This window comes from Marmota flaviventris, chromosome 4 (assembly GCF_047511675.1).
Source record: "Marmota flaviventris isolate mMarFla1 chromosome 4, mMarFla1.hap1, whole genome shotgun sequence".
Taxonomy (NCBI): Eukaryota; Metazoa; Chordata; class Mammalia; order Rodentia; family Sciuridae; genus Marmota; species Marmota flaviventris.
Window position 1 is genome coordinate 54,255,233 of NC_092501.1, and position 26,440 is coordinate 54,281,672.

General features: G+C 37.9%; 1 protein-coding gene across 1 annotated transcript; it reads right to left on the reverse strand.

Moving 5' to 3' along the window:
• Ddx21 (DExD-box helicase 21) lies at positions 1-24,463 on the reverse strand. Its single transcript, XM_027931344.2, has 15 exons — positions 24,312-24,463; positions 22,286-22,735; positions 20,927-21,002; positions 19,997-20,175; positions 18,293-18,410; positions 16,596-16,781; positions 15,267-15,412; positions 14,361-14,510; positions 13,727-13,888; positions 12,545-12,664; positions 10,780-10,853; positions 7,714-7,873; positions 6,810-6,944; positions 4,532-4,576; positions 1-3,887 (listed from the first exon to the last, which is right to left on the reverse strand). Exons 1-15 carry the CDS (start codon positions 24,399-24,401, stop codon positions 3,621-3,623), a joined length of 2,358 nt encoding a protein of 785 aa, XP_027787145.1. The 5' UTR covers positions 24,402-24,463; the 3' UTR covers positions 1-3,620.
• Positions 24,464-26,440: the final 1,977 nt, after the last annotated feature.

Below are 26,440 nucleotides of genomic sequence, written 5' to 3' on the forward strand. Positions count from 1 at the left end.
TTTTTAAGTCAATTAGGAGCAAGTGAAACTTGAGAGTTTATTTAGGCATTTCCTTGATAATAAAAACAATAAAAGACGGGTTACATTTGCATAAAAATATAAAATTCCATGTCAAAAAAACACTTCAGTTGAAATACAAATGAATTTGGAAAATGTTACATGCTAATAATAAAGAACTCTTATCAACAAAAGACAGCTCCCAATTTAAAAACTGACAAATGTTTAATGAATAAAAATAACATAAATAGCCATTATGAGATGTTATTCCTCAATTAAAGAATGCAAATAAAACAGTGCAATTTTATTTGGTGCCTAGCAAACTGAAAAAGATAAAATCTAATTGTGCAGTGGTGCAGGGAAACAGGTTCTCAGAGACATTGATTGAAATGTAAATTGGTACTAATTTGGAGAGCAATTTACACCAAAAACTCAAGTACATTCACTTTCATTCTGCAATTCTTTTAGAAAACATATCCTAAAATAACAGACAAATATACAGATATAAAGTAGGATATAACTGTAGAGTTGCCTAAGATAGTGAAAAATGAGGAAATACCGATGTGGTTAGCCAGTCTGAGTTAAATGTGTAGTGGCTTATCTATTTGAGAAAACACGGTATCAAAAATATCACTGGAGTGGGTAATGGTGGCACACACCTATAATCCCTGCTACTTGAGAGACTAAGGTAGGAGGAGCCCAAGTTTGAGGACAGCCTCAGCAATTCAGTGAGACCATCTCAAATCTTTAAAAAATAAAAGGGGAGGGGGCAGGGAACTTGGGGGAATAGCTAAGTGGTAAAGTACTGAAGTTCAATCCTCTGTGCCAAAACACTAAGAAACAGTCATCCTAGATCTGTGTTTACAGAAAGGTGTGCACAGAACGTTGGGGGGGGGGGGGGGGGGCAGAGAAACAATTCCAGATAAGTCACAAAACTGGATGACTCTAATTTTATAAATGAATATACGGAATATTGCTCACCAAAATATCAGACATGGTGTGACTCTTGACTTTGTTTTTATTCTTAGATTTTTATGGTCAACTTTTATTGTTTTTATAATATGATTTTGGGCTATTTTCATTTTAGAAAACAAAAAGCCACCAAAACCATAAAGTACTAATATCTTTTTTTATTATGGCATAAAGTAACATGTTATATTAACTCATTTACAGTAAAAACATTTTATGTACAACTGCAGAGGAAGCACTGCACAGAGCTCCAACACAAAAATGGGTTGTAATTTTTAAGTCTGTTGAATTATTTGACACATAACTCTGAAAATATTTTCTCTGTAGAAAACAGTAAAAATGGTAACATTTCCCAGGCTAGCCCAAAAAGTCCATTTAAACCAAATAACAGCTCAATTATACACTTATAAATATGGTTTGAATTCTGGAATCCAAAAGAAATGTTAGCTTCGTTTATTGAAAGAGCCATGTTTTTCTTAAAATTAAGTTGTATAAAGTGAAATTCCTATTACTCTTCCTTTTCACTCTTCATTATGCCTGATCATTTTTCTAATTTAGGCTAATCCATAATCCACATAAAAAAGGTTTAGCTATCTTTCATAAAGGATAGCTACCAAATCTTTTTAGTACTTGGGATCGAACCCAAGGTCTCACATGCTAGGCAAGTGCTCTACCACATCCAGCCCCTTTCAAAATTTCATTGAGACAAAATATCATCATTTGTCCAGGCTGGCCTCAAACTTGTGATCCTCCTTGACTTAGCCTCCATAACAGCTGGGATTACAGGTGTGTACTCCCATCATGCACAGTTACTATATTCTTCAAAACTGCCTGAGGAGGTTACCCATTCCTATCCAAATTGTTAGATGTTTTAGTTTTTACTAAAGCATGTCCAAGTATCTGAACAAAACCAGAATCTAATAAATTATAACCCAAAGGCACATGTGGACTGTCATCAAATACCTTCTCCTAATTCCCTGTGGCTTGATGGGAATCCATGAGGAATAAAAACAAAGTGATAAAATTGACAAATGGATAAAAGAATAAAAGGCCAAGAGAATTCTCAAACAGCAAGAAATACCTGGTCCCAGACTTAAGGATAAAACTGAAGCTCAAACAGAAAAAGGATGTTTTCAATGATCAGAAGCTAAATTGGCTATCAGAGCCCCTTTTTGCTAGTTGATCAAGTGAGAGGCAATTAGAGAAAAAAAACAGACCAAAGACAATTTCTAGAAATTAAGGCAAGAGGACAATGCCACTCTGGAGCGCCTATGCTGTGTAGAATGTTTCCAACAAACACTGAAGTCCTCAGGTGTAGTTATCTGACAGGAACTACAGTAAGTATTCAGTTCCCACAGAGAAACAACTTAAATAACCATTCAGTTTGTCTTAAAGGAAGTCTCTAAATCAATGAAAGCATTTCAAGAGAGAATCAGTTTTACAGAAACAGGTCCTACTCTGTGGCTTTAAAATCTAGGCTATTGAGAAACTACAGCAGACCATTCTCCCCCAAAACCCCAGTTTGCCCATTAAAAGTAAACCTCTTGAAATACACATCAATCATTAAAATAATGTTTTATCATGCATCTTCACTTGTACTCTTTGCTTTTCACTTATTAATATTCCTTCTTACATGTAAAGAATATTTTTAGTGAGAGTTTTTTTGCACATACTCTACACAAACCTGTGTCCCCTATTCCCTTAATTCCTTCTTAATAATGTTGATCTTCCAATAGGAAGAAGTGGAGTACAATCATTCAAACACTATTTATCTAGCCTCCTTATTTACAAAGAAAGCTACAGAGCCATCTTATACATTTGGAATTCCTTAAAGTCACAGGCTTTCTATCAAAATGTATCTCTCTCTCTATATATATTATCTGTGAAGAACTTACTGAAGCATGACTCACCTTACAGTGAGAAGCTAAAAGCGTTTAAAAATGCACATGACCATGGGTAACCTATATTGAATGTTATTTCATCCTTCAAATCTAGACCATATACACAGGCATAAACTATCACAACCTAGCTAAGTTTGAAACTCATTTCAAAACATTGCTCAGTATAAATTCTCAGAAGGCAAATTAGAGAACCACACAAGTAAGTACCTGGCAGGAGGCTGAAGATACCAATTACAAAACAAAGCTTTTGACTTTTAAAGGCTAATGTGGTCCTTCACAGATTATTGTATTCCCGTAAATATTTACTTTAGGGAAGCATACAATTAAGAGCATACTATTAAGAGGATACTATTAAGAGCACACTATTAAGCTACTATTAAGTAGCTTAGTGACAGGGCACATGCTTAGCATGTGGGAGGCCCTGGGTTCAATCCCCAGCACACAAACACAAGAAGATCAACTTACAAGTATAGACATACATGCTTGATTCTATCTTATATCTACAGAGAATATATCAGAATAACAATGTAATCAATTCATTACTTTTCAAAAGGAAAACCCGATAAAAGCAATAAAGTTAGAAATGATAATGATCAGATGAAATAATTTAGATTAAGCCTGTCTTTCTTCTGGGGATATGGACTGGCCAAGTGGTCAAAAGGAAACAACCTGCCTTTAATTCTGTGTGAAAAATACCACTCAGTTCCATAGTGCCGTAGTCCTGTTTCTGCCACACAAATCCTCTACTTCTAATCACTGACCAAATGCTTTACTAAAACTCCGCTTCTGGCCTTTGTTTTGGGATCTGTTGCTTTTGTTTCCACCTCCTGATCCTCCTCTGAAGTTTCTGCTTCCTCCCCGCTGTCCCCTGAAGCTTCTTTTTCCATCCCGCTGTCCTCTGAAACCTCGGCTGCCTTCTCGCTGACCCCTGAAGCTTCGATATCCTTCCCGTGGTCCTTCCAGCTCAGGTTGCTCTGTGGCCACAGTGAGCTGCCAGCGTCGTGAATCATGCCATTTCTCCTGTTGAGAGAAAGTTCTGTTTTCACCTTTGATTTTTATTCAAATGGTTTAAAAGGCATGAAAAAAACAACATTGTTGTCATTTCTCCAACAGACAACTAGGTTGATAACATAAGTGTTAAAAGGCCATTTGTTCCAAATACTGACTCTCATAGCCCAGATGCCACTAAAAAATAATTTTCACTTGGAGCCTCCTCACTGCATCATTTTTTCATTTCACCTCTACTTGGTCTCTAGCTGTCAGGGGTAATAAAACAAATGCACATTTACAAATCCATCTCTCAAGTTAAAATGTGTACGAAAACATGTATAACGTGGGTGGGGAGGGCCTGGACATCACTCACAACTCCAGAAAGGAAAAAAGGCAGGCTCAACAACAAATGTGAGAATAAAAAGGACAGGAGAAAAAAGTACCAAGATGTAATTCTCAACTGTCTTTTGATAAGAGACCAGAGCTCTCGTGTCCACCACCCTATCATTCTGTATTTTCACAATGAACACTTCCCAGCTTATGTATATTAACTTTAAAATGTCCAGGAGAAAGGGGGGAAGGTATAGTTCAGTGTTGGAGCACTTGCTGAGCATGTGTAAAGCCCTGGGTTCAACCTCCAGTACTGTAAAAACAAAAAGTCCAAGAGAAAATACCTGTATTTCTGTGACTGCTGCAGTAGGGATATCAAAACAAACACCCTAGAAATCAAAGAAAATATAAGTTAATATAATCAATACACACTAAGTGATACCATAAATACAAGTATTGCAAAGAAAATAATAAAATTCACCCAGTTTTATGTATTTATTTAGAAAAAGGGTGAGGCTGACCTTGAACTCATGATTCTCCTGCCTCAGCCTCCCAGGCATATACCAGCTTTCAAATATTAATTTTAAATGAACTCTAGTCTAAAGCCAATACACTACAGCTACCCAAAACACAAAAGCAGAAAGTCAAGGAACAGTTAAGAAGGACTCAAAACAATTTGGAACTTCTTGACTGTAGATATATTCTTGGCTATCACACTGTGCTTAATCCTTGAGTACCTCTCAATTACTTTTTTCTTTAATAAAGAGAAAGAGTTAAGTTGGACCTTGTGGGATGGTACAGAAAGGCTACTAGCTATATTTTATAGCTGAAGAAACAAAATTGGAGAGTCTGATTGACTTGTGTAAAGCCCCACAACAATTTAAGTGGGGCAGGTATTTAAAATATGGTGTGTAGGGCTTAAAAACCATTACACTTTACTGCCTTCCATTAGAAAAGCACTGCCAGCTATTTAGAACGACCAAACTAAGAGCAAGAAACAAAACAAAACAAATAACAACAACAAAAACTTAATTTTCTAGTTTTTCATAATTCAGCCACCTGTGAAAGAGGATGAAAAAGTTAATGCTGTAGGATAAGATCTTTGATGGTAAGTGCCCTCCTCTCCAAGGGAAGATACCCACAAGCCTGTCAAAAACTACCCTGTAACAGACAGTCACTCCTCTCCCTATTGTCTTTTAACTACAGGATTTTATCAGAAGCACCCCTTTTGCCCAGCAGTTCGCCCTATGCTAACATGAGTATCATTAGGTACTGATGGATTCTGTCAATCATGGGAATCTCCATTCACATACTTACTTAGTGTTTAGAGTACAATATCATTCAATGGGGTACAGATGATTAGAATGCATATTTTTACCACTGTGTAGATCACAGTGCTCTTGAGGATTTCAGTCAGAAAGCAAATGACAGCAAGGCAAAAATTACCTAAATAAATATTATGTTCTAAGAACTCTGAAGTACAGATAACGATGCCCCTAACTCTGCCTGGTAAGGACAGCAAAGCTTTACAGGGAACTTTAAGGGACACTGTGGAGAGTAAAATACTGGAAAAGTAGGGGCTCAGTCTTCACTCATGAATGAAGACAGCATGGTGTACTTGGCACAGCCAGAGTAAAGGGTGTTGGGGATGATGAGATGGAGCTGAAACTGGTAACCAGGGCAGGTTTACCTTTACCTGAAGACAGCTCACTGCCTGTTTGATCACACTGTTTACCTCAAGCAACTCCACATACCTTTGGGGTAAATATGATTTCTTTCACCAGCAGTGCACCTTTGGAAACCTAAGGCTCTTCAGGATTCCAGTTAAAACTATCTTCATAATAAATCTGTGCCTTTCACTCATTTTCCCATAAAGGAAAAATGAAGTTTTCTAGGTTTGGCAGGCAAGAATTATTTATTTATTTATTGTGCCAGGGATTGGCTAAGGGGCACTTAACCACTGAGCCACAACCCTATCCCTTATTATTTTTTATTTTGAGACAGAATTTCACTAGGTTGGTAAGGGCCTCACGAAGTTGCTGAGGCTATAAGTGTGCACCACTGTACCCAGCAAAAATTCAAATTTTGAACCTGAATTCAAGAACATGAACTAAAGCTAGGCATGTTGGTACATGCCTGTAATCCTAGCTTCTCAGGAGATTGAGATACGAGGATTGCAAATTAGAAGCGAGCCTCAGTAATTTAGTGAGACATTGTCTCAAAAAAAGATTAAAAAAAGGGGGGGGGGGCGGGGGAGGGTAGGCTGGCTTAGCTCAGTGTTATAGAGTGCTTGCATAGCATGTAAATTGAATCCCATCCCCGCTACCACCAAAAAAGGAAATATGCTGAATTAGTTACTTAATTAAGCCATGTGAAGTTATCAGTGCAGTAATTTGATCTTTTCGGCTTGCATGGTGTACAGAATGGTTTGGGCTGGAAACATAGACACGGGTAGTTAGTTGTCAGTAACTAAGAGCCCCCCAATTGCAGGGGTCAGTGCAGACACAGAGTGAAAAAATAAAGGCAGCCTCCCCACAGAACACCAAGAAGACATCATTCTGTTTTACTGCCCACATTCAGCTACTGAACCAAAGTGAAGTCTGAGAAAGGGCCCAGCCTTACCAGCTTTCCTTTCAGAAAGACCATTCCCTTCACTTTGGAATCAATATCCTCGCCCAGTTGCTCTTTTAGTTCTTTCCAAGCATAACTAATATTCGGCATTTCAATTGAGCACCTCAAGATCATGGTCACAAAACCCTTATGGAAGAAAGGGGAACAAAATTAAAAGTCTCAAAAAACAAATCTACATCATAAACACTTACCCTTATATTCTAAAGTATTTCTGAAAGTTCCCTCTAAAAAAAGCATACACTTCCCCCTGTAGAGACCAGAATCAGTCTCTTAATAAGATTGATTGATTAAATCATGTCAACATCTTTATTGTGGTAACATAGTTTTCTAAAATATAACCACTGGGGGAAACTGGGCAGTGTATAGGGGACCTCATATTATTTCTCACAACTACACGTGAATCTATATTTAATAAAAATTTTAAAACTTCAACTTATAAAAGGAAAATAAAAGCATAAAAACTTTCTAAAAAGTTTCTAGATATCCTGGCTAAATTATATTGTATTTATGTGTATACGTTTGGGCTCATAAGGAATTAAAACAATTAAGGATACTATTCATATACCACAAAATTCACATTTTAAGTATAAAATGCAGTGGGTTGTTTAGTAAATTCAAAGTTTGCAACCATCACCACTATTTACAATTCTAGAACATTTCATCACCCCAAAAAGAAACTCATGCCCATTAGCAGTCTTTGCCATTTCTCCCTCCACCCAACCACTGACAAACATTAATTTATTTTGTCTCTATGGACCTGAATGTACATTTTCAATTAGAAAAAGGTAAAATGCAGTTAGTAGTTTCCTACTTTTACAAGACAGCAAAAACTGGCAAGTTTAAATGAACCCTTTCAAATCCTACTAAAACCCCAAATACAAGTTATCAGAAATACCGCTTCTGAATTGATCAAGGAGCGTTGATCTACTGATGTGGCACCTGAAATATGTGCCAGAGCTGCTGCTAAAGCCTCCACGGCTCCCTTCTCCTCTATCAGCTTCTGGGCTGACTCCTTGAAGTGGTTAATGGCAGTAGGAGGGACAGAGTCTAAAAGCCTGTGATTTGATTGAGAGTACATTTGTTAGGAGAAAAGTTACAAGTGACAGCATAGTGTGATTGACAATATGCTGAAAGTATAAAGAATTTGAAAATGTGCATCAATATGGTCTACTCATATATACAGATAAGAAAAATGTTCATACAATAAAATGCCATATTGCCGTTAAAAACGATGATAAATAATGTGATATCTTTTTCCCCAATAAACATTATTTTTATAATCAGAAAATATTATAGCTATTTACATTCTAAGGGAAAAGAAAAAAAATGCCCCGAATCAGGTTTACTTATTCATTTCTTTCTTCTTCTTTTTTTTTTTTGGGGAACTGAGGACTGAACCAAGGGGCATGTTACCACTGAGCTACATCCCCAGCTCTTTTTTATAAATTTTGAGATTTATAAAAATTTATAAATTTTCAGTTTTTGAGGCTTGCCTCAAAACTTTCAATCCTTCTGCCCCAACTTTCTGAGGTGCTGAGATTGTAGGTGTGTAGTGTAGCACCTGCCTATACCCAAATCAGGTTTAAATTGATGAAGCTAAAATAATTTTGAAAAATATTGAGTTAAAATCTTTTCATTTGCTGAACTTTCCCAAGCTATCATTAATAAGCTAATCTTTAGGGCTTTTTTTTTTTGGTACTGGGGATTGAACCCAGGGGTGCTTAATTCACATCCCCAGACCTTTTTTAATAGTTTATTAGGGACGGGTCTCGCTGAATTGCTAAGTACCTCACTAAGGTTGCTGAGACTGGCTTTGAACTCATTATCCTCTGCCTCAGCCTCCTGAGTTGCTGGGATCACAGGCATGCACCACTGCACCTGGCAAGCATGTCTTTTAGTCATGGATTGTTTCTATTTTTAAAATTACAATGGATAAATAATTCTTAAATTGAATATTTTAGGTCTAATCAAATTCACAAATACTTTTAAGACAACTGCATATATAGATTTCAACCATACAATTATTTCTCTGCCCATTCTTTCCTCCCCTCACCTCTGCCCCAAATAATCTCTTTTGGGTATGGTTCAGGTAGAATCTATCCCCTCTTATCAACTGTTCTTTAAAGCAAAATATGATGGTCAGTTCCACTACTCTCTTAATGTGAAATATCCTGTCACCATTAAGGTCTGCAGGAAATCATTTTATACGTTCATCCTCATTTATTTTATTATCTAAATTAACTTTAGTTTATTGAATCCTGAAGCACTATTATACCATATTTGAATACCACCCAGCCACCAGTCTGATGCTGCAATAGTATAGCTACTCATCATTTTGTTGTGGGCTCTTCCTTTTCATGATGCTACGGATTTGAACCCAGGGCCTCTTGCATGCTAGGCAAGAGACACACCACTGAGTACTCTGTGCCCAGCCTTTCAGTTTGTCATTTCGACTTTAGAGTCAAACTGCTTTCTGGGTTAAGTCATGAAGGACACATTGGATCTAGTCCCCCTACCTTTTTTTTTTTGTACCGGGGATTGAACCCAGGGGTGCTTGACCACTGAACAATATCCCCAGCCCTTCTAAAAAAAATACATTTTATTAGAGACAGGGTCTTTCTGAATTGCTAAGTGCCCCACTAAGTTGCTGAGACTGGCTTTAAACTTACCATCCTCTGCCTCAGCCTCCCAAATCGCTGGGATTATGGGCCTGCATCACCAAGCCTGGTTCTCCCCTAACTTTTTTTTTTTTTCTTTCAGTTTTAGGTGGACACAATATCTTTATTTTATTGTTATGTGGTGCTGAGGATCGAACCCAGTGCCTCATACATGCTAGGTGAGCACTCTACCACTGAGCCAAAACCCCAACCCCTCCCCTGCCTATTTTTAAGACAAGTATTTCACACATGTATAATAGCAACTGCAGAAAGTACTCCCAGATTGATTCTCAACCTCAGTAGTTTCTCAGCAACTACTGAAGTTAATTTAGATAATAAAATAAATGAGGATGAAGGCGTAAAATAGTTTCCTTCGAACCTTAATGATGACAGGATATTTCACATTAAGAGAGTAGTAGAACTGACTATCAGATTTTGCTTTGAAGAACAGTTGATAAGAGGGGATAGATTCTACCTGAACCATATCCAAAAGAGTATCTCAACTTAGGAAGAAATGGAAAATGGTTTTCATAATGCCAACCCTACTTACCCCATGCATATGATGCACAGGAGAAACAGTCAGGAATTCTAAACAGTTAAATATCCTTCAGTTTGTAGAACAATCTCATATAAATACACTCTTTGTTTTCAATGCCAGTAACATCTCCACTGACAAACACTGTTAGTTTACCCAATCCTTACTATCTAGATATTTACTAGAACCTAAAGAAATAATCAGTTTTTAGGGCTGATGATTTAGCTCAGCAGTACAGCACTTGCCTAGCAAGTGTGAGGTCCTAGGTTCAATTCCTACCACCTCCACCAAAAAAAATGTTTTTATTCTACCAAATGGGATAGTAATTAATGAAGATCTAGAATATAACCTGTGATCAAATCTAATCAGTAACTGGACATGATGCACCTACACCACATCTCAGTTATCATTCCTTAAATAAGGTTATGAAATTTGTTAAAATAATGGATAAAAGCTGGGCATGATGACACATGCCTACAATCACAGTGATCTGGAAGGCGGAGCCAAGAGTACTGCAAGTTCAAGGCCAGCCTGGGAAACTTGGTGAGACCCTGTCTTAAAAATAAGAGTTGGGGAATGTATGGTTTAATCCCCAGTACTACTCTGTGTGTGTGTGTGTATGTGTGTTAATATTCAGAACTACAGAAAATAAAAACAAATAAAAAATCAAATTTTAAAAGGCCAAATCCCAGAGGTACTACACAAAGGCATTCATATTCAATACACACAACAAACACTACACAGTCCACAGTGAGGGTAGGGAACATACCTGATGGCATCTTTGCTGGAAGCTTTTATTATTTCTGTTGCAGAAGGAACACCTATTCGTTTAAATTTAATTCCCTGTAAGAAAACAATCCATAGTTTAACATACCATGGTCATCACTTGTTTCCATTATTAAGTAGCTCCATAATTTTTTATACCTACCAAATCAAAGTATTAAATAGAAAACAAAAAAAAGTTACAAAGTGTGACTGGGGTTGTGGCTCAGTGGTAGAGAGCTTGCCTAGCATGTGTGAGGCACCAGGTTCAATTCTCAGCACCACATATAAATAAAATAAAATAAAGGTCTATTAACAACTGATATTTTAAAAAAAAAAAAGTTACAAAGGCAGTACAAAGTTCTTGTATACCACCCACCAAATTCCTACCATTGCTAACATTTCATGTTACTATGGCACATTTTTAAGAACTAAGAAACCAACATTGATAAAATTACTATTAACTGAATCCTAGACTTATTCCATGCCTATCTTTCCTGGTTTTCCATGACCTTAACAGCTTTAAAGAGTTCTTTTATAGGGGGCTGGGGATGTGGCTCAAGCGGTAGCGTGCTCGCCTGGCCTTCATGCGGCCCGGGTTCGATCCTCAGTACCACATACAAACAAAGATGTTGTGTCCACTGAAAACTAAAAAATAAATTTGAGGCCAGCTTTACTAACTTAGTAAGACCCTGTCTTAAAATTTTAAAAAGGCTGGGGATGTAGCTCAGTGATAGAGCACTTCCATGTTCAATTCCAAGTACATAGACAAAAAGTCTTCAACTTCCTCCATTATGTTTTTCTTTTGGTACTAGAGATGGAACCCAGGGACACTTTACCACTGAGCTACATTCTAGTCCTTCACAAGGTCTCACTACACTGTAGAGGTTGACCTCCAAACTGTGACCCTCCTGCTCCAGCCTGCCAAGTCACTGGGATTACAGAAGAGTGCACAGGTGCCTGACACACACTCTATTCTTTGTAAGTCATTTACTACTCAGTCATGAAGTGTAGTCCACTCAAGGAGAAAAGAGGTTAAGCTTCATCTCCTGGAGGAGAAAGTTCTATATACATTATTAAAATTCTACCTTCAATTAGAGTGAAGGGAAACATTGCGTTAGGCTCAAGATATAAGCAGGTGGACTGTCCACCCAGATGACCTTGCTAGCCAGGTTCGATAGCATGCCCTTCTGCCAGTTGTAAGGGTTTGCCTTGCCCACCCTCAAACATATAAATAAAATAAAATTCTATAAGGAAATTAGCCTCTCCTCTCCCTTTATCCTTTTGACAATAGCCACGTCAATTCTTTTGTTTTCAAGCAATTCCTACACCTGATCAAATATTTCTAATGTTCATAATCCAAAAAATGCTTTTCAAACATGAAAAGGAAACTCCTGCTTTTTTTTTTTTTTAAAAAGAGAGAGAAGAGAAAGAATTTTTTAATATTTATTTTTTCAGTTTTCGGTGGACACGCGTCTTTATTTTATTTTATATGGTGCTGAGGATTGAACCCAGCGCCCGGCACATGCCAGGCGAGCACATTACCGCTTGAGCCACATCCCCAGCCAGAAACTCCTGCTTTCAAATACAAAATTATTTCAAAATGGGCTTTGTAGGACAGTGCAAAACAACATATACTTAAAAAGCTTTCAGTCAGGGTCATATGCTAGAAGAAAAATATGCTAGAAGAAAAATAATAATTTGAAATTAAAATTGAAGTCAAAAGATTAACAATGTTATCTACTAGATGAAAGCTAGGAAAATAGCTTTACCGCTTTTTGCTCCACTTGTGCTAATTGATATTCTTCCTTGTGTTGATAGAAGCAGATGCAAACTCCTGTCCTTCCAGCTCTACCCGTCCGCCCAGAACGGTGAATGTAGGACTCTACATCCTATTGAAGTAAAACACACAAGTAACACAACAACAACAACAAAAACAAACACCTGAGAATACTATGTCTCTACAACAAGGGCTAGTAAGTATGGTGTGCCTGGGGCATAAGGGAGGAGAGGTCCCTTAGCACTTCAAACCAAACACCTGAGACAATTAAAAACCCTGTGTAAAACAGTGCTGTTTCCAAGAGGCATATGTGTATTTCCAGTTTTTAAGTACCACAACTAAAGTAAAATAGAATATTTAACTTAAAATATATCCAAGTCTTATTTCAATATATTATCTATGTACAAATTAACAAGATATTTTATATCCTTTTTCATAAGCCTTCAAAATTTTAATAAAAGTTTTTGAAAGTCCAGTGTGTATTTTACACTTACAACATATACAAATCCATACTAATTGCATTTCAAATGTTTAACAGATGCATGACTAGTGGCTACCATACTGCACAGCACAAGTCTACCGGTTCATGAAACAAGATTTATGTCACACTTAAGGGATTTCCTTTTTTAAGAAGTAGTGAATTCATAGTAATCGGGGTTTTGTTTTGTTTTTCCATCAGTTTAAGCAAACTTTAATTAAGAGACATTTGACAATTTGAGGAAAAGCAATGGAGGTGAGTGGAACAGATTTTAGACTGACTTTTATTTACATAAGCACTATCCACAACACATAAACAAAAGGTTCTATAACTCACAAACCTCAGCAGTTCTAACACAGAGGTTGGTGTCTCCCTCCAGGCCTTTTCTCTTTAGTCCTCTTCAAGCTCATGCATTTATGTATTCCACAACTACCCCATCTAAATCTTCTACCAATTTCAAGATCCTGTTCAAAACTGTACAACCTCCATGAAGTCTCTCAGAATTCCCCTGTCTAACCAGAAAGTTATCATTCCAACCTCTGCCCACTGACTGTTCTTCCACTCAGAAGTCAATTCTACAGAAAAGAGTTTCAAATAACAGGCTTTATTTTTAAACTCACCATAGCATCCTGGCACTGAAAAGATTAATTATTATAAGCACATGCAAGTAACAAAACCTATGTATAAAATACATACCTTTGGTGGAGAGCTTTGTACAACCAAATCAACCTCAGGGATATCTAACCCACGCGCAGCAACATTGGTGGCTACCAAAACTCCAAAATCACCATTTCTAAAACCCTTCAAGGTGATTTCCCTTTGCTTCTGTGGAATGTCTCCATGCAATGACTGGGCATCCTGCAGAAGAAATAAACTGGCTTAAGAAAACTAGCTCCACTAATACATCCTCAACTAGGTTTGTAAAAGCTAATATTTTAATAATACTCCTGCTGAAAATATAATAAAGGGGAAAACATATATATCTTCTTACATGGAGGAACCTCCAAATTATTTTCAAATCCTCTGTCGACTATATTTAAATATACACGTAAGGGTTAGGAACACCAAACCAGAGAGATCACACCTATTTTTGTCAGAGTAGTTTTAGGTTTGAGTCATCCTATCCTCTCTGTTTGATGAGACTGATAACATTAGATAAGCTCTAACATGGATGGATAGATAACCTGACCATTCTTGAGAAAAGTACTCTCTTACTTTTGACCTAAAATAAACTTGGAAGTCATTAGATAAATGAACAGACTAAGAGCAGATATGCCCAAAGTAAAGACTTGTTGATGACTCTAGCTTTGCAGGCATGAGAGGGACTAACCTGCTTTATAGATGCATTCTGTGACAGCTCCTGGGCTTCTTTCTTGGTTTCACAGAAGATGATAGTACGCCCTTGATGACCACTATACACTCGGATCACATCTCCAATAACTGCTGCCCTCTGAGTCCAGTGGCACTTGATAGCTAGATGCTATTTAAGAGAGGAAGAAAAAAAAAAAAATCTTTTTATTAGGCCTTGCTGGAACCTCAAATGTCATGCTCAATACCAAGGTCTAATGTCTTGGTACTGGAACAAGGGCTTAAGCCTAACCAGGCAGATTACTGCCACCACTGCTAAGGAAAAAAAAAAGTAACTAAACCATTAATATTAAAAAGCAACATGGTCTGTTCCCCTGTGCCTCTCCATTCTCTCCAGAGAGCACCTGGCTTCTGTTTTCTTACTTAAGTGAAAATAAAGGGGAAAAAAAAGCAATTACACAGATTCCTACAGGAAGCCAAGTAATTGAGAATTTTTTAAAGTTTCTGTATGTTTTGTTTTTTCATCTGTTTTAAAATACAATCTGTAGTCAGTTACTGCACTACTATGTTCCTTGGGTGAAATGAATTCATCTAGGTACCGGACCCTAAGATGAAAACAGCTTTAGAATAAAACATCCGTATTCTCTGTTGCCCTCTAGTATTTAAATTCTAAGTGTAATTTCTTTGTTTACATAATTCAGACACTTCAGGGTCCAAATGATTCTGAAATTAGTCTACAAGATGATGAAATTTAGAGAATACAGAAAACCATATGCAACTCAAGTAGAAATATATCTTTACTTGACTTTTCACATAGATTTGACATTTACCTGGAAAGAAACTATATTTGGCTGTCCTAATATTATCAGAAAAGAAACAAATTACAGACAATTTTACACCAATTCCGGCAACTAAATGAATCATTTACCTCCACAGTTATTGCTGTTTTCTGAGTCTTTTTACCAATCAGGTCCACCTGTTCATATGTAGATTTCATGTATTTCTTAGCAACATTAAATACCCAATGAGGGCATGTTGCAGAAAAAAGCAATGTTTGGGGATTGTCTTCAGAATCTTTGGGGGGGAAAAAAAAGTCATTATGAAAAATCCAAACAAGCCTACACAGTATTTTACCTCACCTAATACTTCCATGCTGTATCAACATTCATCAGAAATTATTTGAGGCTAGCCATGCAGTAAAGACACAATATAAAAAAAGATTTCCAACACGCAAAGAAATGCTACTGGAATAATTTATGTAAAGGCTCTTTGAAACAATTAAAGCACTTTAAATGTATTCTGTTTTTCTGATCATTGGCCTTTAAGAATCATGAAACAATTTTTTCCAATATAGTGAAATTTATCAACTAAAAAAGACTAGTAACCAACAGAATAATTATCTAAATAAGCTGTTCAAAAACTGCAAGAGATTCTATACACATTTATATACTCCTTGATATTTGCTTAATATTTTATCAATTTTGAATTCACATTTATTCGTTTCTTGAGATCACCTATTATTTTTTGTTTCCCTTAAGAGTATCACTGCATTCACACACATTTCGAATAGTGGTATAAAGCTGGCAGAATCTTCTTGAAGAGCAATTCGGCAATGTATATTAAAAAGCATGAACTATTTATAACTTTTAAGGCAATAATTCCACTTTTGGAAATCTATCCTAAAGAACTAATTCCAGATATTGAGGTCCAAGAAAATCTGTAGAAGTGATTCTAAGAAGAATTTTTTTTTTTTCCTTTTCCAGTAGAGGAAATGTAACACACTCTATACCACTGAGCTATATCCCCAGCCTTTTTATATTTTGACAAAGGGTCTCACTAAATTGCTTAGGGGCTTGCTAAGTTGCTGAGGCTGGCTTTGAACTTGCAATCTTCCTGCCTCAGGTTCCTGAACAGCAGGAATTATAGGCATGTGTTCCCATGCAGGTGGCTGTTATGCTGAGTTTTAATACATAAGGTTAAGATTACAATTGGCCTGCACACATACACACAATAACACACAGAATACCTGGAATACACCAAAAGCAAAGTACACAGAATTGATAAAATATATGATTTTTCTTTTAACTTTCCCTCACTGCAATTATGTGATAAATCATGATTATTTATAAACTGCTCATTTTCCCAAATAAATAAATCCCCTTGAAATTCCCTAAAATTTCATTTATCTCTTAGAAGATTACATCATCACCACCATTCCTCAGGTCCTTTTTATCAGTTCTTCAACTCTGGGGTTTACCTTTCTTGTATGCCACACATAAAATCTCTTCTACTTGATCAGCAAAACCCATATCCAACATCTGGTCAACTTCATCCAGGACAACATGTTTAAGTTTGGAGAGATCTAGCTTGCCATTCTGTAGGTGGTCTTTAATACGACCTGGCGTCCCAACCAGGATATCAATCCCATTCCGCATTTTTTCGACTATAAAGAACACCAAAGAAAAGATTGGCTGTATTTTTAAAGAAAATCCTTTTATCATTCTGGGGTACCATTTAAATGCATTTCCATTCAAAAATACTGATTAGATAGTACAAAGTAATATGCTACAAATACTAATTAGGCAGCTACAGAGACACTCAAGGTGCTTCTGATCCAGCAGGGAAAAGCATATAAGAAGTGACAGTCCGTTATATTAAGTTATACAATTGGAAAGTGCACCACTGGGGGATGGTAGCACCAGGAAAGAATGACTTGCTCAGCTAGCAGAAAGTTTCAAGGTTACATAGAGTGGAGATAAGAATCTTAAGAACTTTCTACAAGGTAAAAAAAGGTATAGGGAGGACAAAACAGTAGAATTTCAAACATTCTTATAGTATACAGAAACATCTGGGGAAATTGAAGCATTTCTTGTAACTGGGATGAGGTTCCCCCCACCATAAGGGCAAAGAACTAGGCAAGCACCCCACATCCCACTCTCCTTCTCAAGTTTCCAGTATAGTTCAGGGATCATACTAGGCACTTTACACATTTTATACAACTTAATCCTCATAATATCCCTGAAAGGTAGGTTTATTAACCTATTCTATAGATAAGGAAAGTAAAGCATTAAAAAATTAAGCTACTTGGGCTGCGGATGTGGCTCAAGCGGTAGCGCGCTCGCTTGGCATGCGTGCGGCCCGGTTCGATCCTCAGCACCACCTACAAATAAAGATGTTGTGTACGCCGAAAACTAAAAAATAAATATTAAAAAAAAAAAAAAATTAAGCAACTTGAGCATAAAGTCACAAAACTACTCACTGAGCAGAGTCTAGATTCAAATGACTTTCTGATGCCAAGGTTTACATTCATTCTACCAAATTTGGAAAGAAAAAATCAGAAGCTTTGTGTGCCAATACGGGAGATTTTTTTAATGCCTTAAATCCCCTCATATATACTCTACATATTCAAGCTGCAAGGTCTTAACTAGGAAGTGATGAACTGCTAAAGCAGGGGCTATTAGGCCCTGGGGTCCCTAGAAAGTCAGCCCCCCTACAGGAAAGAAAACAAACAAGAAGGATGCAGAGACTGACCTCAAATTTTGACTTTCTAATTCCTAGGACCCTACTGATTCTGTCCTCTTGATTTCAACAAGTTACTTTTGGTTTTTATTTATTTATTTTTTGTGGTGCTGGGGATCAAACCCAGGGCCTTGGGCATGCAAGGCAAGCACACTACCAACTGAGCTAGATCCCTAGCCCTCAACATTTTACCTTTGTAATCCTTATGTAAATATTGGTAGGTAATGCAAAAGTCCTAAGAACCATATATAGAATTTACCCATCATAACTCAGAAACATGTTTTTGACCATCTTTAAACAAAAATGGCAAAAGACAAACACCATAAATGACTTAGACCAGGGAGAGAAGACAGATATGAAAGTCAAAAGGAATCCCATCATGGCATCAAAAATAATGAATGACATATTCCTTCTCCTGCTTTTGAATTTACTTACTTTGACCTCCATAGGGAGTTCCACCATAAAAACAGGCCACTGAAAGCTTTTTTGTGATGTTACTGAAGTCTCTGCTTACTTGACTTGCCAACTCCCTCGTAGGTGCAAGAACCAGAACCTGAAAGAAAAAGACCTCATTGATTTCAAAGTAATGTGTATTATTTGTTTATCACTTGGGAATCCAACTGAAAGGTCAACTTACTATTGAATTTTTGAGATATTTTAAAAACATCTATTATGTGCTTTCCAATATATTATAAAAATTCTAACTATGGAGCTGGATGTGGTGGCACACGCCTATAATCCCAACAGCTTGGGAGGGAAAGACAGGAGGATCGGGGCTGGGGCTGTAGCTCAGTGGTAAAGTGCTTGTCTAGCATGTGGAGGCACTAGGTTCGATCCTCAGCACCACATAAAAATAAATAAAGATACTGTGTGTTCATCTACAAATAAATATTAAAAAAAAAAAAAGACAGGAGGACCATGAGTTCAATGCCAGCCTCAGCAATTTAGTGAGGCCTTAAGCAACTCAGTGAGACCCTGTCTCTAAAATACAAAAAAGGTTTGGATGTGGTTTAGTGGTTGAATGCCCCTGGTACCAAAAAAAAAATTATAACTAAGGTTCCAGACAAATATACTTCAAAGTTTGTGATCACCAGTCAGAAGAGAAATAGAAGCTGGGTGTGGTGACGCCCACCTGTAATCCCAGCAACTCAGGATACTGAAGCAGGAGAATCGCAAGTTTCAGAGCCAGCCTCAGAAACTTAGCAAAGCCCTAAGCAACTTCATGAGACTCTGTCTCAAAATAAAAAATAATAAGGGCTAGGGCTATGACTCAGTGATTAAGTGCCCCTGGGTCAATCTCTTGTACCAAAAATAAATAAAAAAAGAAGTGGATATCCAAATGCTCCAGGAAAGATCTGTAGGAAGTTTCATAAAACAGCAATCCAGGAAAATAATGATATGAAGAAGAAGCTATACTAAGGATGATGATGATGATACCATTAGCCGATACTTTTGCTTTTCCTGTGACTTATGCTCTATCAAGTACTTTACGTTATTCTGATCTCATTCTCATAATAGCCTTTTGAGGTAGACACTAGAGTATAAATTACTTAACTGAAACCAAAAGTGTAGTTAGAGGCAGAATCTAGATTATTTAAACTCAAGCAGTCTGGCACAGAAGAACCTGTAGTGAAGTTCTACTAAAAATACTTTATCCGTCTGATGTCAAAGACACTTAACCAAATGTGTGAACTCCAGGCACAATCTATAGTTTAAAAGGAGTATGATGATGGGCTGGGGTTGTGGCTCAGTGACAGAGCGCTTGCCTCGCATATGTGAGGCACTGGGTTCGATCCTCAGCACCACATTAAAATAAAAAACAAAATAAAGATACTGTGCCATGTATAACCAAAAAAAAAAAAAAAAAATTTTTAAATAAATAAATAAGTAAAAGGATTATAATGAACATTAATGTTACTGGTGATCACAATCATGGAACAGAGTATAAATCTTAAATATAAAGGGTTTATGAACATAGTCTTAAAAAGAATCAGCCTGATTTACCTTCAGATAAAGATTAATAGTAAACACAATGGTTGGCTTTAAGGCGAATCCAATAAAAATAGTTGGATATGTAAACCATGCCCAGAGAGATTCGTCCTGCGCTGTCTTGGAGCCTGAGGTCCACTTAAGAGTTACCTGCGGTGGACGGCCTCTTTTCCTATCTTGCAGCTCACTCTGAAGTTTCTCAATCAGAGGGATGGCAAAGGAGAATGTCTTCCCAGTTCCTGTCCGCGCCTGTGCAATTAAGTCCTTCCCACTATAGACATGGTGAAACGTCTTTGCTTGTATAGGAAACAGGAAGGTCACTCCACGGGCTATGAACAAACAAATCACATTAGCCAACAAGGCTTTTTTTTTTGGCAGGGTGGGGTTTAAACCCAGGGCCTTTTGCCCTCTAAACATGCAGTCTGCTACTGAGCTATACTTCTAATGCTGACACTATAATTCTTAAAATACCAGGATAACCAAAGACTGAAACATAATCAATATTTCTAGTCCTACAGAATTAATGAATTTTGCCTTTTGGTCAACAACTACAAAGTCAGGCTCAAATATATTCTGATAATGAAGAATCTGGAAAATATTTGCAAACTTTTAACGCATCAAATTATAATAAATATTTAATATATTAAGAGAGCAAGTCACTTGTCAGACAATCTTGTGAGCCTGAAAAAAATTAAACACTTTGCAATCCAGACTGTGCTGCAACTGATTCAGAAAACACTTTGTGGAGCATCTAAGACTACCCAGCAATTCATAGGCAGAATGTTAAGATAAATTCTGAATCAATCTGGTACTCAAGCAGAAGATGAAAAGGAAAACTGAACATGGCATTAATCAGCAGTATCAGCCATTATACTTCTGAGTAAAGGGTAAATTTTAACCACTTATTAGAGGCAGCCAAGACTATCAATGTCATAGTCCTACTATGAATATACTGGTCTACTTCATTATCTGATTGCCTATATTGTCCAAAAATAAGATCACACCCTGGTTCATCCAACAAAAATGTAGTGCTTCTGAATAATATGTTCTGACATTATGTAATATTTCCGAGAATATTACCTTTGAGAAGCTTAATAGTCTCTTCAGATATGGGAAAATTAGAGAAAGCGCCTTCTTTTTGTTCCACAGGTATTTCCTGTCAAGGACCACAGAAAGAAATCATAACTCACATAAAAGTTAATACAGAACTCTTCTGAGAAAGAACCAAAAGAATCTCTTCAAAAACAACTTTTTAAGGGGATTGGGGTTGTAGCTCAGCGGTAGAGTGTTTGCCTAGCGTGTGCAAGGCCTTGGGTTCAATCCTCAGCACCACAAATAAATAAATAGATATTAAATAAATTTATAAACATTTGCAAGAGGTTATGTAGCCATTAAACATTAAATATTTAAAAATAAGGAAAAATTCTTATATAAAGTAGAAAGAGCAGGATTCAAGACTGCATAAGGTACAATCCTAAATACATTGTACCATAAGGAAACATCAAAATTTAACAACAGGTTGCCTCTGTATCTGAAAAGTATTCAGTGTTAACTGAATGAATGAATGCTAAAATTCTAGGAAGCTCCCCTCCTCAGATAAATTTATCCATTTCCTAAAATTTTTCACCTTATAATTAGGGGAAAAACTGTCAATTGTGATCATAACCTATGGCAAACAGAAAACATGTTAGGATTTTTCTGTGATGCTGGGGATTAAATCCAGGGCCTTGGGCATGTTAGACAAACACTCTACTACTGAGCCACATGACCAGCCCACAATTTTTCTTTCATGACTAAGTTTCTGAAGGATGAAAGAACTGAGTTCCAAAAGGACATTTAATCTTATTCAACTCAAAATTACTTAATGGCCTAAACAAAAAGATTTATTTAAGACTTTTTTTGTGTGTGTGGTGCTGGGATTGAACCCATGGCCTTCTGCATGTGAGGCAAGCCCTCTACCAAATGAGCTATATCCCGGATCCTCAACACTGTAATTTTTAAGATGAAGTCTCACCCTGCAACTCAAGATACCTCCAAGGATTGCTGAGATAAAAAATTTCCTTCTACTATCAAAACAGCATGTAGGGGCTGGGATGTGGCTCAAGCTGTATTGCGCTCGCCTGGCGTGCGTGCGGCCCGGGTTCGATCCTCAGCACCACATACAAACAAAGATGTTGTGTCCGCCGAAAACTAACAAATAAGTATTAAAAAAAATTAAAAAAAAAAAAAAAAAAACAGCATGTGTAGGGCTGTGGTTGTAGCTCAATGGTACAGTGCTTGCCTAGCATGTGTGAGGCACTGGGTTCAATCCCCAGCAACCCATAAAATTAAATAAATAAATATATGAAAAATATAACAACATTAAAAAATAGGATATGTATGTGTAACATTATCTATTTCTGAAACATTGAAAGATACATTCTACCTATGCAACTTTACCTGCTCTATTTCACTGTTACTTTCTTCACTGGCAGCTTCATTGGAGTCAGGTTCAGAATGAGAGAATCCGTTCTTTAGTTTGGGACTTTTCTCTCCAATATCTCCATTTACTTCCTTCTCTTTCTTCATTTTCTTGGGTTTAGGAGCATCCACATCTTCTTCAGAAGGTTCCTCATTTTTTATTACTTTTTTGGTTTTAGGAGAGACAACTTCCTTTTCAAGAGGCTCCTTTTCCTTTTTCTTTTTTGCACTTTTGGTTTTAGGAGAAATAATGTCATCTTGAGTAGGCTCCTCTTGCTTTTTTGCCTTTTTGGATTTAGGAGAATTTGTATCAGCTTCAGAAGGCCCTGGTTTGTTTTTAACTTTTTTGGTTTTGGGGGTAAGAGTTTCTTCTTTTCCTTCTGCACATTCTTCAGTCTTGTTAGACTTTGGCTGCTCTTTTCTATCTTTCTGAAAAATTGATAAACACATATACAAAACAAAACATCATTTATGACATTTATGACATATCATTCAATTATGATATATCAATTCTGGATCACTTTAAGATCACAATTATGAAGAACATAATTTTGGGGCATTTCATCATTTGTTATTCCTATTGTCATAAGGTAGAAATCAGTATGCTTTTTTAAAAAATATTTTTTAGTTACAGGTGAACACAATATCTTTATTTATTTTTTTATACCTTTATTTTATTCATTTTATTTTTATGTGGTGCTGAGGCTCGAACCCAGTGCCTCATGCAGGGTAGGCTAGCGCTCTACCTCTGGGCCACAACCCCAGGCCCAGTATGCTTTTTAATACCACTTCTTACCTATATGAAGATAAATATATAAAAACAGTTTTATTAGCTTGAAAAGTCAAGAGTATCTCCTAGTAACTATGCAATTCCTATTGGCCAAATCATAAATCAGAATTTTCCTAAGTGATCTGAAGTAGATCTTGGTACTGGAGATGGAACTCTGGGGTACTTTACCATTGAGCCACATGCCCAGCCCTGCTTATGTATGTCTCTCTTGATGAGGGAGCATCCATTCCACAGTTGAACACACTTACTGATGCAGAATGAGTAAATGAAAGCCACTACCTCCTCACTGGACAACAAATTTGATGTCCCCTGGGCTTCCTACCAGGCCAAAATAGTGCTGTTTTAAGAGCCACCTATCAGACCCAGAAACAGCAAAGAAAGTAAATTCCAAGGCGTGTACAACACAAATTCAGGAACAATCTTGTTTCCACTGACTTTCAGAACAGACTCGGTCACAAGTTAAATCACAACCTTCAGTCTTACTAAGCAACAGGCAAGAATCAGAAGACTACCAGGGCTATTTTAACTACAGTCACTGCCGGCCTATGTAAGAAATAGGGTGGTCACTTCGCACACTCTCTCTACATTTCCACAGACGATCTTGTCAATAAATACTAAGATTAGATTACCTCATCTTCTGAGCTGCTTACCGAGGAGCAAACTGTACTTCCCTTATTGTAGTAAAACAAGTAAGGAAAATGTCACTGTTTATGCAGTCCACGTGTGCTGCGCAGACGGATTTAAGATCTCCTTCGTCTAAAGCCTCAGTCTCCAGACTTATTTATATAATTCCCTTCGCGCACGCTCACACCTGGAGTTAAGTCTGAGCCCACAACGTGGGGCCTAAAGTGGACCTTCAACTTCGTGCATGGGGTGCGGAACTCCCAATTCCCCGGGACCCGGAGGGACAGTGATCCTCTCTCCAGCTCAATCCGGCCTCTCTGCCAAAGCTCCCTGGGCTTGCCGCCGCGTAAAAGATGAGAGCAGAAATCGGAGCTACAGAGCAGACTCCGTCTGGAGGACAATGCGTCCACTGGTCAGAGAAAGGGCCACTGTTGGACTCCCTCCTGCCCAGCCCCAGGCCCGGCACCTGGAAATGCCGGTCCTCGCCGCGTGCAACACGCTCTCAGCCCGGCATGTCTCCCGTACTGCCGGCCCCGCTGCTCTCGTTGCCCGGCCCCCGGTCCTGCCTTGCCCCAGGCCCCTCGATATCACCTTCACGTTTTGCTTTCGCCGGGTCTCCAACTTTTCCATGGCCATGTCTGATTCCAAACTGGAGTCACTACGGAGTTTTCCCGGCATCATTCAGCAAAAGTCGTCCAGGCCTACCGGTCTCCTCAACCGCGTGCAAAGGAAAGGAAAGTACAGCCCCCTTGGGCCAGCCAGCTTTCGTCACTTCCTATAGCAAAGCGTTTCCGGCGGAAGCGCAGAGCATAAGGAAGTCTGGGGTCCACGTGGTGGATTCAAGTACCGGCTTCCTGGGACCTAGTGAGTTGATTGTTTGTGGTGCATGGACTAATTAGAAAGACCTCGCAGAGGAATAGAACTGGAGGGAACCACAAAGGTTAGCTTTGTATTCTCATTCGAACACTGGCCCGATTCTCGCCAGCCCCACCTGGTAAATGCCTACTGCTAATTCCTTTGAGTGGCGCCTCTCGAGTGCTGCTAGATAGCTAATGTCTGCAAGGATCTTCACCTGTGTATTCGGGGGAATCTGTGCTGTTCACCTTGGGACGTCATTTTCGTCGCCTTTTAGAGATGACGGCCAAATTCGCTGAATAAGAACCATAATTAAGAAAGGCCTGAGCGCGGTTGCTCACGCCTGTAATCCCTGCAGCTTGGAAGGCTAAGGGAGAAGGACCGAGAGTTCAAAGCCACCCAATTTAGCAATTTAGCGAGGCCTATGTAAGAAATAGGGTGGTCACTTCGCACACTCTCTCTACATTTCCACAGACGATCTTGTCAATAAATACTAAGATTAGATTTAGCAATTTAGCGAGGCCTTAAGCAACTCAGCGAGACCCATCACTAAATATTAAAAAGGGCTGGGGGTGTGGCTCAGTGGTTAAGCGCCCAATCCCTGGTACCAAAACAAACAAACAAAAAAATCGGTCTGGTCATTCATACCTAACATCCCCTTTGGGATTCATGGTATCAGGTGCTAGCATTCACCAGCAGACAACACCCAGGCCTGGTCCTCTAGAGACAAGTGTCAGTTGTTTGAAAGAAACACAGAGACATCTCATCTAGCCTTGGAACCAGTAAAAGGGGCGCCAAAACCACTTAGCTCTCCATTTGAAACCAACAGGGGCTTCTGCATAATTTGAACACTATACTACTTAAAGCACTTAAGAGAAAGTGGCCCATTGAATGGTCACTGACAGTGGTGTAAGCTTTTTCTGAAGAACTATTTGGGAGATTGGGGCAGGGTCTCAGCAGTAGCGCACTGGTACGTGTGAAGCACTGAGTTCGATTCTCAGCACCACATATAAGATATATATATATAGAGAGAGAGAGAGAGAGAGAATTGGGAGATTGATTCTCTTGGTAGTTTAAAATATATGTTAGAGGGCTGGAGTGTAGCTAAATGATAGAGTATTTGCCTAGGATGCTCCAGGCCCTGGGTTTAATTCCTAGTACCACTAAAAATAAAAAATAAAATGTGTTTGAATATTATCTGGCCTTAGAATCTGTCTTTGCTATTATTTGCTCTGTAATTTTGGACAATGAAGTCGAACACGATTTTCTTGGGCATGAAAAGGGAATAACAAAACCACTTCATAGCCAGGCTCCATAATCCAAGTACTTGGGAGGATGAAACAAGAAGGGATCACAACTTGGAGGCCAGCCTTTACTATTGAGAGACCCTGACATACAGATAGATACAGATAGATGAGATAAGATAGATTAGATAGATAGATATGGATATGACTCAGTGTTTAAGCACCCCTAGGTTCAATCCCCGGTACAAAAAAAAGTCTAGGAATGGACCTATTATAACTCACCTATCACATTCCTTAGTATTTACCAAAAGATTTTAAAATCAACATGCTATAGTGACATACACATAGCGATGTTTATAGCAACACAGTATACAATAGGGAAGTTATGGAATCATCCTAGTGCCCATCAATATGTGAATGAATAAGTTCTACTCAGCCATAAAAGAGAATGAAATTATGTCATTTGTTGGTAAATGGATAGAAACGGAGAAAATCATACTAAGTGAAATAAGCTGCACACAGAAAGTCAAGAGTCAAATGTTTTTCCCTCACATGTGGAAGCTGTATAGAGAAATGAGGAACAAAAAGGGGCGTCTATGCTGGACATTGTGAACACCTGTA

Excerpts from the sequence above, each read along its gene's own strand:
- Ddx21 (XM_027931344.2), bottom strand. The coding sequence starts at position 24,401 with ATGATGCCGGGAAAACTCCGTAGTGACTCCAGTTTGGAATCAGACATG. Across the intron at positions 20,176-20,926 it reads GACTATTAAGCTTCTCAAAG|CCCGTGGAGTGACCTTCCTG; the intron begins GTAATATTCTCG and ends GTTTGTTCATAG. Across the intron at positions 4,577-6,809 it reads TCTTTCTGAAAGGAAAGCTG|GGTGTTTGTTTTGATATCCC; the intron begins GTAAGGCTGGGC and ends TTTGATTTCTAG.